Below are 17,875 nucleotides of genomic sequence, written 5' to 3'. Positions count from 1 at the left end.
TTGCTGTGTTAATTGCATGTGCTTTCATCAACATACCTGCGGTGGAAAAATCATTATGACAAATTGAAGACTCCGTACCCTTATTTTTCCCTCTCGTGGTGATTTACTGAATACCCATTAATTCTTAACAATAACTTTTTTTGTACATTCATATATTAAGATGAGACAGAAGGTGCATCCATCTCATCTCATTATCTCTAGCCGCTTTATCCTGTTCTACAGGGTCGCAGGCAAGCTGGAGCCCATCCCAGCTGACTACGGGCGAAAGGCGGGGTACACCCTGGACAAGTCGCCAGGTCATCACAGGGCTGACACATAGACACAGACAACCATTCACACTCACATTCACACCTACGGTCAATTTAGAGTCACCGGTTAACCTAACCTGCATGTCTTTGGACTGGGGGGGAAACCGGAGCACCCGGAGGAAACCTACGCGGACACGGGGAGAACATGCAAACTCCACACAGAAAGGCTCTTGCTGGCCACGGGGCTCGAACCCAGACCTTCTTGCTGTGAGGCGACAGCGCTAACCACTACACCACCGTGCTGACCAAGGCGCATCCATAAATTTTGTATTTATACACCAACTCAACAAACATCATGCTCACTTTTAAGTACAACAGAAGCCCAACCATTTTAAGCCCACAGCTAATTGAGAGAATATATGTGGGAGGGAAAACAAAGCAAAGTAGAATTGAGGGAGTCTAATATAATGCTTTAATATTAATGGCTGTGGGCCCTTCTATCAGCTCTGATCGATGATGTTAACTGACTGAATTATTTCGTGGCATACACCCAGGGCTCAGCATGAAAGTGAAATAAAAACAAATAAATGTTGGGGGGAAAAAAAGAACTGTAATATATCATTTGTTCATTTAAGAATTTAATTATTCACATCTCAATTATTTAACAATTCGTATAATTTTATTCCATACAGGAACCATTATCCCTCCACACACACACACGGTCTGAAAGTGGAATTCGATTTTTAGTTATACACGTGAAGGGCAGAAAACAGCTGTCTGCATGGCAAACATTCATATCGGGTGGCTTTAAGCTACTATGCTACTAATGCTAACCATCCACTTACACATTTTCATAACATGAGCTGGTTAAATTCTTTTCATGTTACATTAAAGAGTCTCGAAGACAGTTGGGACTTTAGAAGACAGTTGTCCTTATGTCACCTTTTCAAGAGTGCGGCCCAAATACTGTGGAAAAATGCTGACTACCGAGAAAACCTTGTTTCAAATAAAGCAGTGCTGGTAGTTCAGAATGTACTGTATAAGCAATAATCAGCACACTTAAAAGGAGAACTGAAGGCAAATTTATCACCATCAAAATTCTATTCATCTCATTTTATTAAATATAGGAATGCATTTATTTTTGATAGGTATTTTGTCATTGCTATAGCAAGTTATGAGTGTTTGAAATACGCTATGTAATACATCAGTCCATACGTCAAAGCGATGGCCGTAAACGAGATTCGCTGAGACCTGTGCAAGACTTCGTAGGACGGAAGTAAAACGTACAGCAGAAATCAAAGTGGCCAACGTTGTCAAAAGACGAGCGTGCCCCTCTTTCGAATGCTGATGTAATCAAGCCGGAAGTTTTGACTGTTTTGATAGCGATCAGGAAAGTTTGAAAAAAGTAGGCAGTAATCGTCATTTAAACTCGTTTTTGTGCAATACTTCGTTTGGAAAACAGTTTTCAAAATGGCGGCACTGACACTTCACGTTTCGAAGTCTCGCGAAGATCGCAAGGACAAGTGACGCCTACCGTGGACCAAGCGAACTAAATTCAACACGGCTAAAAACCGAATAGGCTGATAAGTATAATATTTAATTGCAATTAGTTGCCAATACGAGTCACGATATAAGGTTACTAAAACCGAAAACGTAATTGAATAACACTTTAATGAAGAAATAAAGCAAGTTTAAAAATGACTTCAGTTCTCCTTTAAGTGTGAATCCCTTTAAACAGATTTCAGTAGCACTTTCAAAAACCTTAAAAAATGACAATTATTTTTAATCGCAACTTACCAAAGAAGCAGTAGATAATTCCAAAGAGGCAGCATGTGGAGGCGATAACAGCAGGGACAATTTCATACTTCCTGTCTATTTCCAACAGACACGGATCCAGCTCTCCTGGGCCTTTCGCCGTCTCATCAGAGACAAGCCCGTCCATTTTCACAGGAGAAGGGCGTCCACAATGAAGCAAAAGTTCAGTTATGGTCCTGAAGTCATCGGGACTGAAGACAAAAAGTATTTTGTTAGTCTGGCTTGTACACACACACACACACACAGCTGTCAAAAGGACCGTCACTATTCAGTTGCCCTGATTTTTCCAGCTTGTTGGCACACTAAATTGTTGGGATATCCCAACATTAGGGTGTAATATTCAGTCAAAAACACCTGAAAAGTTCCATTTGGAAACTTTTCAAACATTGTGGTATTTTAAAACTTGTTCCCCCACACACACACCCCACACACAACTGTGGTTTGCAGAACCTGGTGTCATTTTACCAAAAGCAATTTGAGAACACACTTGCTGACTCTGCACCCTGGCCAGTTCCAGATAGCTGATGAGTCAGAGGGAGTCGACTCTAAACAATAGCACCAGATAACGCATTTCTCTCCTACATCCATACATGGATTACCCATCACGCACCACAATGCCGTCACAAGCAACCGAGCTACCTTCATTTACAAAGCACTCAAAGATAAGCCCTGAACATCTCAGTCTATTGAAGACAGGCAACTTATCTCTAATAATTCATATTCAACTGCAAAACATTTATTAACTACTGCATTTTTGTGAACAGTGTCTGCCAACATTAAAATGTAAAGCTCATTTCACATTTTATGTTCCGTGTCTAAACAGGTGCGATTCTGCCACTTTGACAGTTATAGCAATTCTTACATTTGCAAGTGCAAAAAAAAAACAACAACCCTCAATCACTTTAACACAGAATAAGAGAACGTCGGTTTTAAGTGAAGTGTCCTTGACCTGCCATGAGCTAGAACCTCAGGGAACAACTGGGTAAAGAAACTCAAACAAATCTCAAACAAAGTTCATGCTATAAAGTACGTCTTCATTTGAATGTCACTTTTCACCCCCGGGAAAGTAACCTCTGGTCTCTTCACCTTCTGTTTTATATAACATGAGCTTGAATTTCTGTTTGTCTGGGGTAAGTATTAAAAAAAAAACAAAAAAAAAAAATTTTTTTTTTTTTAAACACCCAAATAATAATTTAAAATGAGTTGAACACAAACTTTAAAGGTCACTGAAAAGCGTTGGGCCGCCACAACAAATGGTCATTTCTCACAAGTTCAAAGAACATTTAAATCTTTATTATAAATACCAACGGATTAGAGCTGGGCGATAAATCGATTTTATTGATTAATTCGAATTTACAGTTAAGGACGATGTGTTTTTATGAAAATCGGTTTTCTCTCAGTTTTAACTTCTGCCACCGACGCTCCCCTCTGCGCATGTGCAGAACGGATCGGGCAGCAGGGACGGCTCGGGCACTGACACTATAGCCCTCCTCCCACGCACTTGCCATAGACACACACAAACAACATGGCAACGATTGGGGGAAAGGTGCAACTTGTGCCCAAGAAAGGAGTAACTTCCTCCGTGATCTGGAATTGGTTCAGTTTTACGGTGTCGGACGCAGAGTCGCAGACCAAACAAGTCCTCGTTGTAAGGCGTGTTTGAAAACGGTTGTTTCCAAAGGAAGCAGCACAACAAATTTATTCCAACCCCTTAAACAGAAGCCTGCAGCGGAGTGGGAGAAGTGCTGCTCCCAGCGGAATGAAAACAGCCGCAGCACTAGCACACCATCCAAAGTAAAGCAAGCAACCGTCCCGGACACGTTTTCGAACTGTGTGCCTGATGATAAGAATGGGGCGCGGTGGAAGGCAATCACAGATGCTATTGCGATGTTCTCATCTACAAACTTGTCTTTTGGCTTCTTTTTGGTTTCTGGTTGCACTTTAACCCCAAAGGGGAAATTTAAGTGAAAACAAAATAAAGGTAAAACTTGTTTTGAACCATTTCTTTGTCATCTGTAGTTTGATTTTTAGTAGGGGGGAAAAAAATCTATTAAAATCGAAAATCGGATTTTTTGTAAAAAAAAAAATCAAAAGATTTTTTTTTAGGCCATATTGCCCAGCTCGACTACTGATCATGTTTAAAGGACATGGGACATGGATTTTTTTCTGGGTATAATTATGTATAAAGGACATAAGAAATGCCATCTAAATCACTGCAGGGTGTCAAAAATGTGAAAATCACCACATTATTCAACTTTTTTATACATCAGCGTAAAACAATGATTCGTTAATTAGCTAAGCGGTCACGTGACCCGTGACATCACAAAAACTTTCCAAGGAGCCAGCGCTTGGGAATCTAATGTAAACAGGTTACCGAAATGGACACCATCGACAGTGACATTCCCGATGTTTCACAGAGATGTGAAGTTAGACCCTATCAATTCGAACCGATAGCTGGAAATTCACATGAACATGGATCTTGTCTTTACTCTGACGGGTCAGATGATTCTGAGAGTGAGAGTTCATTCAATCCCCATGAAACTGAAAGCGGTCGGCTCGATAACACTTCCTGGTAAGTTAAAAACAATTCTGCTCAAAGGCTAATGATCTGTTGAAAGAAGTATTATTTTTGTATCATACATTGAAAGTTCATCATAGATCTAGCTAAAGTCCGTTGCAAGCTAGTTTTTTTTTTTCTGATATTTTTCAAGATTGAGATACAATGCTTCCAGAGTCCGAGATGAAAACATTCAAAATGGCGAAACGAGTCAGAATTATGATAATCAATAATTGATACACCCAAAATTATAATACTAATCCTTACCGCATGAGGCCCATGGTAAAACCACACTTCCAGGAGGGGCTGCCGTCTGCCTCCCAAGCCGGCCGAGAGCGCTCCTCGTCGGGCACGGCCAGGCGGGCGAATGCCCTGGTCCGTCCGCCCTGTCTAAAAAATAATGGTACAACTCCGAGTGAAGGTATCAATGCGCTGTCGAAGCGCGCAGAAGGTGTTAGTACGCCTGTCATAGTGCCGACTTTCCATAGCATAGAAAATCGCCACGTTTCAATTTGTGTAACTGAACTTTGTTTCATGTCACTGGTCATGTCACGCCTGGCCGTGCCCGACGAGGAGCGCTCTCGGCCGGCTTGGGAGGCAGACGGCAGCCCCTCCTGGAAGTGTGGTTTTACCATGGGCCTCATGCGGTAAGGATTAGTATTATAATTTTGGGTGTATCAATTATTGATTATCATAATTCTGACTCGTTTCGCCATTTTGAATGTTTTCATCTCGGACTCTTAAACAGGAAAAACGTGGAAGAGTCTGGTCACATCCAACTACAGCCCCAAAAAATACCATTGGCCATGCTGAGCCTAGCTACATTGCTAACAGGAGTGACAGCACGTCTGACTGACTGGGAGGTCGCAATACACCATGATGTTCAATGTACGTTAAACACTCTAAAAACGAAACAATTTTCTTGTCATCCAAGACACAAAAACTATTTTGTCGCATTCGTCATCATCACGATTCACACTTCTCCATATTCATCTACCCGCTTGTGCTGTACCCGAAAGTTTTTGTGACGTATGATCACGTGACAGCGGCTCTTCCGGTTGTAAAATATGCATATCGGCGCTCGAGCAGAAATGCCATATAATCATCGCGAATATAACGATTTTGCTGAATTTAATAGATAATTTTGTATTTGTTGATGCAATAATTTCATATTTTTAATGGAAAGAAACTGATATAGCGTGCATTTATGTTTCATGTCCCATATCCTTTAAAGATGTTTGATGGATTTTTTTTTAATGGAAGTTGCCGAGACTCCAATTTAATACGAGCGATTGTATTTCGCCACTGTGCCATGTTTGATGAAGCCTGTATGTTAATCACCAATCCTCCCTCCAAACAATTTAACACACAGCACACTAGTTCAGCTCCAGGTCTGTATGTGACAAATAAAGGCTTCTAATTCTAAAAATCTAAATCAGAAATTATCTGCAACCATGTGATTTTTACAGGCAACAAAATCCACAAATCAACAGACTTCACTTTCATGAAGTTTAAATCTCACTTAGCTAGATAACGCATATGCAGCATTGACACAGATACTAACAAGTGTTACCAAGCAAAACAAACCTCATCCAGTAGAACTTATGATGAATATGAAGGAAGATACCACGAAAAAACGATTTGGACCTTGACCTTGCGTGTGAACATACTTGGCTAACAAACATGGTTCTGGTTCTGATTCTCTGCTGCTCTCAGCCAAATCAGAACACACCGTACATGCAATTGTTACACTCTTACAGCATGATGACATAGTGGCTACCTACTCTATATGAAGCAGTAGCCACAAAATCCTTGACCCAATGACCCCCAAATGCTGGAGGTTCTATTGGAGACCAACGCCCAGCTATCCTGAAAGTTTCGTCCAGCTGTTTTCCCGTAATATCATTAACAAAAAACAAACCCCACCGAAAACAATACCTCGCCCCCTGGTGGACTCCGTCCTGGGAGAGGTAATGAACAATCCCACTGCCACAGCAACGTGATTCTTGCTGTCTAAAAAGATGACTTTTCTTAGTGAATGAAAGCAAACAAAAAATGTCACACAAAAACAAGGAAATTTTTTTATTTTTTGGGAGGGGAAATTAATAAATAAATTTAAATTTCAAACAAACAAATAAAAATTGTGACCACTGATGGATTTTATAGGCAGGAAAATGCTCCCAAAGTCTAGGTGGGGTGTGTGTGATTGAGCTTATTTTTACACAAACACTTGACACTCGGGCATCGTCAGGGTGCAGAACGACTTTAGGTTTGTGCGAAAAGACCAGATACGAGGGAAGAACACAAAAAATTCCCTCAACTGCTGTTAAACAACTCTCTCCAGCACCAGCAGCACACACCAATCCAAAATCTTGCAGATATTCAGTGAGGCTGAGATCCAGTGACTGCACTGGCCATAGTATATGATTTATACCATTTTCATCATCAGTGCATTCTTGTTCCCTGTGGATGGGGGCAGAGTTTTCCTGGAAGGGACCACTCCGATCATAATAAAAATGCTTCATAAATGCGATCAGTCGCAAGTATTTTCCATCCTCACTCTAAGGAGACAAACCACGACCCAAAGCATGCAAATGTTTGCCTTCCACAGAGTCAGTGAACCCCCTCACTGTAGGGGGCATGCTTTCAGGCCTGTACGGTACGCTGTGTTGTGACACATGCACTCACCCTCTGGAGATGATGGACAACTCATCTAAACATCACTCTTTCCCCCCCAACTCTATGGACCAGTGTCTATGGTTCTGCACCCCTGAAATCCAAGTACATTAAATGTACTTAATGAAATCCAAGTACATTAAATGAGAAGTTTATGCACTGCAGAACTACTAAAATATCCGTCTCTATATAAATTGTGCGTGCACTGTACTTGCTGACAGTCATGTCGTGCATTCACATTCTCATGAACAATTGCCCTTTCCCTCCCATTTATATACGGCGCACAAGCAACACAGAACAAACTAAATACTGTAAATGTTCCACACAGTGCCCACTATCCTTCCATGTAAATGAACGTGGCCTTTTTTCCCCCCCGTCAAGATTCAGATCTGACCACCCACATAAAAGTAAAAACTGCAGCTCGTGCAACTTTTTTTTTGGTTGGGGCCCACAGGATCCCAGTCCTGAAGTCCACCTCTGGTCAGAAGTCACAAACATCACTGCCTAATTATTATTTAAATGTTTGGTGACAAACGTATAACTGCACTTTCTTGTGCTCACCCAGCTGCTCTCAGCAAAACTGACGCACATCACTCCACTTTCCTCATGAGATTTGGAAGAAGAAACCTTTATTTGTCACATGCACACTTCAAGCACAGTGAAATTCATCCTCTGCATTTAACCCATCTGAAGCAGTGAACACACACACACACACACACCCAGAGCGGTGGGCAGCCACACCAGAGCGCCCGGGGAGCAGTCAGGGGTCAGGTACCTTGCTCAAGGGCACCTCAGCCCAAGTCCGCCCCACGTTAACCTAACTGCATGTCTTTGGATCGTGGGGGAAACCGGAGCACCCGGAGGAAACCCACGCAGACACGGGGAGAACATGCAAACTCCACACAGAAAGGCCCTCACCGGCCGCTGGGTTCGAACCTGGAACCTTTTTGCTGTGAGGCAACCGTGCTAACCACTACACCACCATGCCGCCCCCTCCAAAAAAAAAAAAAAAAATCGGTCCGTATGGTGAAATACCGTGACCTCGGCCTTGAATACTGACTTCGGCCCAGAGGACCTCATGTGTGAGATTCAGCACACACATGAGCACGCACACACTTATGACTTGTCTGCCAACTGTTGCTTATGGGCATAGTCATCCTTTGGTAATATGTTTTACAAATTGAAAATTTTTCAAGCAAATATACATGTTGGGGAGTTAGGAAAGAGATGACAAACTGTTCTGGGGGGGAATACATCTCCAAACACTTTTTTTTTTTTTTAAATATCCATCTCACACACAAAGTTACTTTGTTCCACAAGACAGCAATGCTCCCACCCCTCCTCATTAGGTCTGTACTGCCGATAGATGACTTGCAACCACGTGATCGAGACGTGCTACGTCATGAGCATCCGTCATGATGGTGGATATACAAAACAACGAGGATGGTAGCCGCTGAAAGCGTCTGTAAACAATGCTGAATTTTCTCAGTATTGCGACGATTTGAATGGTCGAGCGAAGATTCGATACAAAGAAGATAGATGTGTGTGGTTTTGACCCATATTATTTTAAAAAGTCAGACTTTTCTGAAGATAAAACGCTTCTACCGACCATCAAGTACCCAGATATCACGTTTTATCTGGTTTGGCTGTCGAAGAATCAAGTCCGACCTTGGACGAAACATGGTCCATGTTCTGAGTGGGTGCCCAGTCTGGACTGTTTCTATCGTATAATTTTGCTGGCGCTCCTAGAAGCGAAACGTGTTAAAATTATAACAACGACCAAGTGAACCACGACAAGAGAACACTCATTTTATAGCAACATGAAATAAAATTCTTCCATGATATTATTGAGAAAGCTTTTGAATCTCACCTGAGATAAAACAATTACTGTAAACACGAGCTGTTTTGGTTTTCGCCTCCGTTAGATCAGCCCTGCCGATGTTGTTCAACCATGCTCGTCTCCTCTCCGTACTGAGCCTCGGAGTTTCCTCGCCCTCTTTCCGAATCACGGACGGAATTCTAAAAAAAAAAAAAAAAAACAACGGAACGTGCCACGGTCATGAGTACTGTTGTGAACAAAACCATATGCAGCACAAAAGGTATGGCAGAGCTAAAAGAACGCTTAAAGCACTGGAAAAACAGAGTTGCCCATGCATGAATATGTTTTGTATGGAATGTCGCTTGACCCCGCATTTGTACAGTACATCCACCAACATGGCCGACATCCGGGTTTCTATTTAACTTTGACGTCGCTTGCAAGTCAAAGAAAAAATTACTTAAAAAGGTTCCGACTGCAAAGTTGAATTCCGGGCAAAAACGTTCCATTTCTATTGCTGTTGGAGTTTCGAGAAGTTTCGTGTTGATTTGAAGTTGAAATTGAGGCATTTCGCTGCCGCACACACCATGCATCCTGCTTGTAAGTATTCTGCCGAGATAAAAAGCGTCCCGCATTTTACAATTCTGGAGATTGCCGAAGCAAGCGTACAACAATATCACGTGATCACCATGGGGTGAGTTTGACTTACTTTTAATCAAAACAAGTCAGCGTGGGCAAACATGGTGGTCTCTGCTCTCCTGCCAGCTAAAAGCCAGCAGAAAAGAAAAGGAAAATACGAAAGCAAATAAGCTAGAAAGTGCGCCAGAAAAATGATGGAAACCACAAGGTTGTCTGCAAGAATTTTCGTGAAGGGACAGGTCGACCGCTGGAATTGACTGAAGGATGAAACAGGCGTGAAATCTGATGAGGAATTTGCAGCGCTGGTCTTGGATTGGAGAGTATGGAGTTATACACCTAATGTTTTGATCTTACACAGAAAGAAACGATAACACAAAAGCAGTAACAGAAAAGATATATTCGTCTTTTGTTTCACCGATCTATTCGCGAATGTCAGCCACAAATTACATCCCTGCGACTCAAAACTCTGAGGTCGATGCAGAGTCACGATGTTTTCCGCACGTCGCCATCTTGGTGTGACACAGTTCCATAGTTATGCTAATTAGTTAAAGCTCCTTGCATTCGGCCATTTCCGTCGGGCCGTACTGTTTACGTTGAGAGGTAGGAAAACGATCCCAAGATGGAGAAAAGCAACCCTCAGCACATCAAAATGACCACAGCTCATCCGCATGATATTGTTCTTGTGGGACATAGCGCAATTTAATTTTTTTTTTTTTTTAATTTCAGATGACTTTGCAGTCAGCATGTTCAGATTCTACTGGTGTAGTCTAGGTCAGGATTTGCTAACTCTAATCCACAAAGCCCAGTGCTGTACACAGCTTAAAGTTTCCCTAACTCCAAACAAAACTGATCCAACTTATAAAGGGATTAATGATTTGCTCATGACCTGGATCAGGTCGGTTTTGATCAGAGAAATATTAATACTCTGCAGGGAGTTTGCAGCTTCAAATCCTGACTATGCCACAGCCATCTATGGCCAAAACCCAATGGAGCAAAATCTACCGTGCTCTCTTGGTGGGATGGATGGCATATTGTCTTTCTCCTGTCAAATCACAGCACCACTAAGAAATCAAAGGCGTCTGTGAGCACATTTATGCCGATGAGGGTAGATAGGGCTCTCCTCCGGGTGTATTACACAGCCCTGTGACACAGCATGATCAGCAGTTTGAAAAGATGCAGTTTGCTGGCTTCATGTGTCCCAGAGGAAGCACATTGCTAGCCTTCCCCCTCCCTGGTTGATAGCTTTCATGATTAGGGAAGAGCTGACTGTTGGGAATTGGCAGGTGACCAAATTGGGGAGAAGCTGAAGCAGGAAGAACACAGAATATCTGCAAGGAAACTGAGGGAGGAGGTGGACTTGCAAGTTGTCAAGGTTAACTGCAACACGTATTAGCTTTTAACACACTTCATACTGTTTAAAATATTCAGAAATAGGCAACATGCTTTGTGTGGGGAAAATTTTAAACAGCAAATATTCACATCAAACCGCATTAAATACAAGAAAAACTCCTAAGTCACCCACTACTAGGCTTAAAGGAAAACTGGGATTTTTTTTTTTTTTTAAAGCTGTGCCCCATTTTCCCCATCTCTTTGGGTCTAAATATTTAATTGGGACAAAAATGATTGAAAAAAAAAAAAAGTCAGTCAAGTATTGAGTTATGCTGGGCATACACTGTGCGATTTTTGGCCTGATTTTGACACGATTTTCAGTTGTGCGACTATTTTGGAGATCGGGCCGAGTTTTGGCTCAATCGTGCAGTATTGAGGTATTTCACTCACGTGACCAAGTCATGTGATGCTGCCATTTTGGACGGCACGGCTCGAATCAGTTTGAATGCGAGGAAGGCGACAAACGAAAAACATAAAAGAAAAAGGAGCGAGATGCAGAAAACACCTTCACTATCCAGCGACGTAGGGCATTTACAGGGCGAGCAGAGGGAGAGGTATTTGCAAAAATTGAGGTTAGCAGGCTTAGAGAACGATGTTTACCTGCTTCCACCAGGATTGTTCACTGACGTATGGAAGTACACGAAGCCCTCGTCTTTACCTGACTTCGGCCCACAGGATCTGTATACCTATGTCGTTAAAAACCCATCGCCATACACAGGTATTGATCTGAAAGCGTATAAGAGTTTGGATGCCTACAAATATTTTGTGTCAGGCTGGGTAACATGCCTACATCAGCGGGTCGTCCCTGGAGCCGGTGGTCGCCATCTTATTACAGCTAAGGTTTGTTCACATTTTCATTTACTTTCGGTCCTCAGGATAAACAAAATGTTATTAAATGTCATTGAAATAACTTCTTAGTCTGTTGAGACATGGCCCGTTATAAATTTGCTGTTACCAGGCAATGACCAAGAACTGTATTATTAGGGTCGGTGTCTGTGTTGTAGCAGTGTACTAGCAGCTAGCTGTTAGCACTAGCTAATGTCAACAACATCGTAGCTAGTATGTTACTGTAGCAATGTTTACGTTCAGTCATTTGGATGACTGTTAAAACCTTTCAGTCTCAAGTTTTTCCTTTACTGTATTTACTAGTTTACTGAGCTAGCGCGCTCGGCCAAACCGGGAGCCATCGCGCGCTCTCCGGCCGGGCCGGGAGCCATCGCGCGCTCTCCGGCCGGGCCGGGAGCCATCGCGCGCTAGCTCAGTAAACTAGTAAATCCAGTAAAGGAAAAACTTAAGACTGAAAGGTTTTAACAGTTATCCAAATGACTGAATGTAAATATTGCTACAGTAACATACTAGCTACGATGTTGTTGACATTAGCTAGCTTGCCGTCCAAAATGGTGGACACCGGGGCGTCACGTGACCCTGTGACGTCAGGTGAAATACCTCAATACATGGGGTAACGACAAGTGATTAACACCTCACAACCTCCTCCCGATCGATCGGATGAAAATCAAACCTGTTTGAAATCCTGAGCATCGGATTCGAGCATCGCATCCAAGCATCGGATCGTATAGTGTGAGAACAGGAATCTTAAGCTGCGTGCTGTTTACCCCTGCGATTCACTCATACAGTGTGAGCAGCAGCTGAATACCACGATTGGAAAAAAAAAAAAAAAAAATCGCACAGTGTATGCCCAGCTTTAGAGCACGATAACCAGCAACCACAAATAACACAACTTCAGCATGTCCCCCAAAGGCAGTCTGTGAAAACCAAGAGTGCAGTGACTCATTTGTTTTGCCACAATTTGGAAATGCGCAGACAAATCTTTAAACAAAACAAATAAACAAAAAACACCTTTTAGATCACAATAAGTTGTACATGTGCATGTACAGTGGTGCTTGAAAGTTTGTGAACCCTTTAGAATTTTCTATATTTCTGCATAAATATGACCTAAAACAACATCAGATTTTCACACAAGTCCTAAAAGTAGATAAAGAGAACCCAGTTAAACAAATGACCAAGTATAATATTTTTGTCTCATTTATTTATTGAGGAAAATGATTCAATACTACACATCTGTAAGTGGCAAAAGTATGTGAACCTCTAGGATTAGCAGTTAATTTGAAGGTGAAATTAGAGTCAGGTGTTTTCAATCAATGGGATGACAATCAGGTGTGAGTGGGCACCCTGTTTTATTTAAAGAACAGGGATCTATCAAAGTCTGATCTTCACAACACATGTTTGTGGAAGTGAATCATAGCGCGAACAAAGGAGATTTCTCAGGACCTCGGAAAAAGCGTTGTTGATCCTCATCAGGCTGGAAAAGGTTACAAAACCATCTCTAAAGAGTTTGGACTCCACCAATCCACAGTCAGACAGATTGTGTACAAATGGAGGAAATTCCAGACCATTGTTACCCTCCCCAGGAGTGGTCGACCAACAAAGATCACTCCAAGAGCAAGGCGTGTAATAGTCGCGAGGTCACAAAGGACCCCAAGGTAACTTCTAAGCAACTGAAGGCCTCTCTCACATTGGCTAATGTTCATGAGTCCACCATCAGGAGAACACTGAACAACAATGGTGGGTATGGCAGGGTTACAAGGAGAAAGCCACTGCTCTCCAAAAAGAACATTGCTGCTCATCTGCAGTTTGCTAAAGATCACGTGGACAAGGCAGAAAGCTATTGGAAAAATGTTTTGTGGACAGATGAGACCAAAATAGAACTTTTTGGTTTAAATGAGAAGCATTATGTTTGGAGAAAGGAAAACACCTGCATTCCAGCATAAGAACTTTATCCCATCTGTGAAACATGGTGGTGGTAGTATCATGGTTTGGGCCCGTTTCGCTGCATCTGGGCCAGGACGGCTTGCCATCATTGATGGAACAATGAATTCTGAATTATACCAGCGAATTCTAAAGGACAATGTCAGGACATCTGTCCATGAACTGAATCTTTAAATAAAGAACTATAGTAGTTATTTAAATTTCTTTAATAACTACTATAGTTCTTCTAAGAGCACCACACAGTATTACAACACTGACTCATTGATCAATACATGCAAATCAAGAAAAAGCAATTCTCTCTCTCTGTTTCATTTAAATGTAAGGAGCCTTCCGTGCCACTTCGAGCAGCTCAATGAATACCTATACTCTATAAAACATAGGTTCTCAGTAATTGCTCTCACAGAGTCTTGGCTAACTGAAAATACAATCCACAATTATAACATACCCGGGTATAAAAGCATTCATCACTGTAGACTGAACAAGGTAGGTTGGGGGGGGGGGGGGGGGGGGTTTCTCTATACATAAGAAATGATTCATCTTATATAGAAAGAAACGACTTGGAATTTGTAATTGATGAATCGGGCACGCAGTGCATTTTTGTTGAACTGTTTTCAAATAGTAATGAGGGGAAAAAAAAATAGTCATTGGCTGCGTATACCGTCCTCCTAATACAGACATTCAACAATTTAATAACCAATTGACAGAACGCCTGAATAACATCAACAAAGAAAAGAGTACTTGCTACATTCTTGGAGACTATAACATAGACCTACTTAAAACCTCGCATTCCCCTACTATTGATCACATTAATAACATTTTCTCTAACTCCTTTTTCCCTCTTGTATACAAGCCTACCAGGATTACCCCACACTCTGCTACCTTAATTGATAACATACACAAACACACTTAACATCGACTACACGGCTGGGATTATGGTAACAGATATATCGGATCACTTTCCGATATTCCTTATATCTGATTTAGTGGAACCAACCAGGAAGACAGACAAAATATCTTACCGTCTCATTAACATGACAAACATTCAGAAATTCACAGAATCCCTATCAGGTATAGTTTGGGACAACATACTTAGCGAGGCGGACACAGAGAAAGCTTACAATCAGTTTCTTGAAACATACGGATCTTTATATGAAAAACGTTTTCCTAAGAAAAACACAAAAATTTTCAACCATTCTTGAAAAAAACCTTGGTTAAGTAGCGGAATATTAAAATCAATACGCAGAAAAAAACTTTATGCTAAGTACGTCAAGAACCCTACACCCCTTAACCACAGCGTCTACAAAAAGTACCGAAATCAGCTAAATCGTCTCCTTAGAACTGCAAAGAAAGTATACCATCACAGAAAGTTTACTGAAGCCGCTTCTAATACAAAACAAACATGGAGAATGATAAATGATGTCTTAAATCATAACAAAATAAAAACACCCGGTCCAAACAAAATTCAAATTGGAAATAAAACTATAGAAAATAAAGAAGAACTATGTGATGAATTCAATGATTTTTTTTGGTCAATATTGGGCCTTCACTAGAAAGCAAAATACAAAAAGGACCACAGGACCCTCTGAAGTACATTACCTTACAAGTAGAATCTAATTTATCGACCTTTATACCACCAACTAATGCCGAAATCACAGACATCGTCAAAAACCTAAAAGATTCAGCTGCTGGGCATGATGAAATAAGCGCTAAAGTTCTAAAACTTTCCCTGCCCTATATCATTGCCCCTCTTACACACATTCTTACTCTTTCCTTGCAAAATGGAGTTGTCCCTCACTCACTAAAAGTTGCAAAGGTAACTCCCATCTTTAAAAGTAGTGATCCACTTAATATAAACAATTATCGACCCATATCTGTCCTCCCCTGTATATCTAAAGTTCTCGAAAAACTAATATATAACCGTCTTCTGAAACATTTACATCATAATAATATCCTATACAAACACCAATATGGCTTCAGAAAGGGCTATTCCACCTCTATGGCACTGATTCAGTTAATGGACGAAATTTCCTCAGCTATAAACAACAAAGAGTACACCATTGGGATTTTTCTCGATTTATCTAAAGCATTCGACACAGTAAATCATTCTATTCTACTAAGCAAACTAAAACGATATGGCATAAATGACTGTGCATTAAAATGGTTCTCTTCTTATCTATCTGACAGACAACAATATAACAATTAACACCACTAAATCTACACTTAAAACAGTACAATGCGGAGTACCACAGGGATCAATTTTAGGACCTTTACTATTTCTAATTTACATCAATGAGCTTGCACAAGCTTCCACAATCATCTTTTTTATCTTATTTGGAGATGACTCCAATCTTTTCCTTTCACACTCAAACTTTAATACTCTAATAAAACTAGCTAATCAAGAATTAGAAAAAGTTATCTGGTTCGAGGCTAACAAATTATGTCAATGCCAAAAAAAAACATACTTCCTTATTTTCTGTAATAAAAATAAAACCTGCAATATAAATAATGCAAAAATCTTACTAAAAAGTATGCCCCTTTCTCAAGAGTGTCAAGCTAAATTCTTAGGCATAATAATAGATGACAAACTGACCTGGAAACCACACATAGCCATGTTATGTAATAAAATATCTAAAATTATTGGACTTATGGGAAAAATCAAACATCTCACTCAACAAACCATTATCACCATACATAATAGCTTAATATACCCATATCTGACCTACGGAAATATTGTATGGGGATGTGCCTACAAAACTACGCTACAGCCCCTAATACTACTACAAAAAAGATTTGTTCGTATGGCCACCGGATCCAGTTTTTATGCCCATTCTTTACCTCTATTTACGAAGCTTAAGATTTTAAATATTATTGAGATCAGTAGACTTCAGCTAAATATCTTCACTTTCCAATTTCTTAGAAATTCTCTTCCAGACACGTTTGATAGCTTTTTAAATCTTAATTCCCAATTTCATGCTTACCAAACTCAACAAAGCGACCAACTACATATCCCCCTAGTGCGAACATCCCTAGGTCAAAAGAGTGTTCAATACAAATGTGTAATTGAATGGAATAACCTCCCCCTCCACATTAAAAGTTTTACATCCATGATTAGTTTTAAACGTAATCTCAAAAAACACCTATTTTCATTCCCCAGCCACACTTGACCTTTATCTTTAAATATTCAGTCTTGGATCAAATTGTAAATTATTACACTACACCATGCACCAGGCTTCTGTTATTAGTACAATATTCATTCACCATTCGAAATCAATCAATTATACTTTTTTTCCCTTTATGTATAGATCCTAGGTTACATTTTATTCGTTTATTTTCACTCGTTAACTTATATTTTGTTATCTGCAATTTACATTGTTTATATTTATTTCAGTTATGATACCAGTTACAGTTATGTAGAATTTTGTTACCAATTATTATATTATCTTTGTTATTATTTACGACTGTTAATATAGTTATTCTCTAATTTGTTACATTTGTATTAATTAGTTGTTAATTTAAATGGGGGAAGACTTAGAACAAGCCATTGTGCTTTTTTCTTCCCCAGCACGTTTTCTGTTTTTGTTCCATTTATGTTTTCTTGTAAATCTCTTTTATCATGTGCAAATAAATCAATATAAATAAATAAAAATAAATCTCAAGAGAAGGTGGGTCACGAGCAATTCCAGCGTTATGGACGTGACACTTGAACTCAAAATGGCAACAAATGACCCAGTGCATGTTTTATTGTCTCCCAGTATTTAAACAGGTGTTGCATATTTTAAGGCTGTACCATACTGGAGAAGTGATAGAACAAGAACAATTCCCATAGTACATCTAGGGCATGCCAGAAAACGCCAATAAAAGATGCGTTATGGATGTGACAGAAAAAGTATCACTTTTCTTGGGTGACTGTACATTTTTATCAAACTCTGTGAAATTGTAAACCTAATG

General features: G+C 40.4%; 1 protein-coding gene across 5 annotated transcripts in view; it reads right to left on the bottom strand.

Moving 5' to 3' along the window:
- Positions 1-17,875, bottom strand: part of LOC132874445 (transmembrane protein 198-like) — a 79,577-nt gene that overhangs the window by 18,449 nt on the left and 43,253 nt on the right. For 3 of the 5 annotated variants that reach the window (XM_060910627.1, XM_060910628.1, XM_060910631.1), the window contains exons 3-5: positions 9,167-9,315; positions 4,888-5,010; positions 2,046-2,254 (exon numbers count right to left, since the gene is read on the bottom strand). In XM_060910627.1, the coding sequence (XP_060766610.1) occupies positions 2,046-2,254; positions 4,888-4,901 (223 nt within the window). In that variant the 5' untranslated portion in view covers positions 4,902-5,010; positions 9,167-9,315. The remainder of the gene's footprint in view (positions 1-2,045; positions 2,255-4,887; positions 5,011-9,166; positions 9,316-17,875) is intronic. The other 2 variants (XM_060910629.1, XM_060910630.1) reach the window with 2 other exon arrangements.

The sequence above is a fragment of the Neoarius graeffei genome, chromosome 26, assembly GCF_027579695.1.
Source record: "Neoarius graeffei isolate fNeoGra1 chromosome 26, fNeoGra1.pri, whole genome shotgun sequence".
NCBI classification, from domain to species: Eukaryota; Metazoa; Chordata; class Actinopteri; order Siluriformes; family Ariidae; genus Neoarius; species Neoarius graeffei.
The sequence above is the reverse complement of the archived record's forward strand: the minus strand, read 5'-3'. Positions and strand labels throughout refer to the sequence as shown.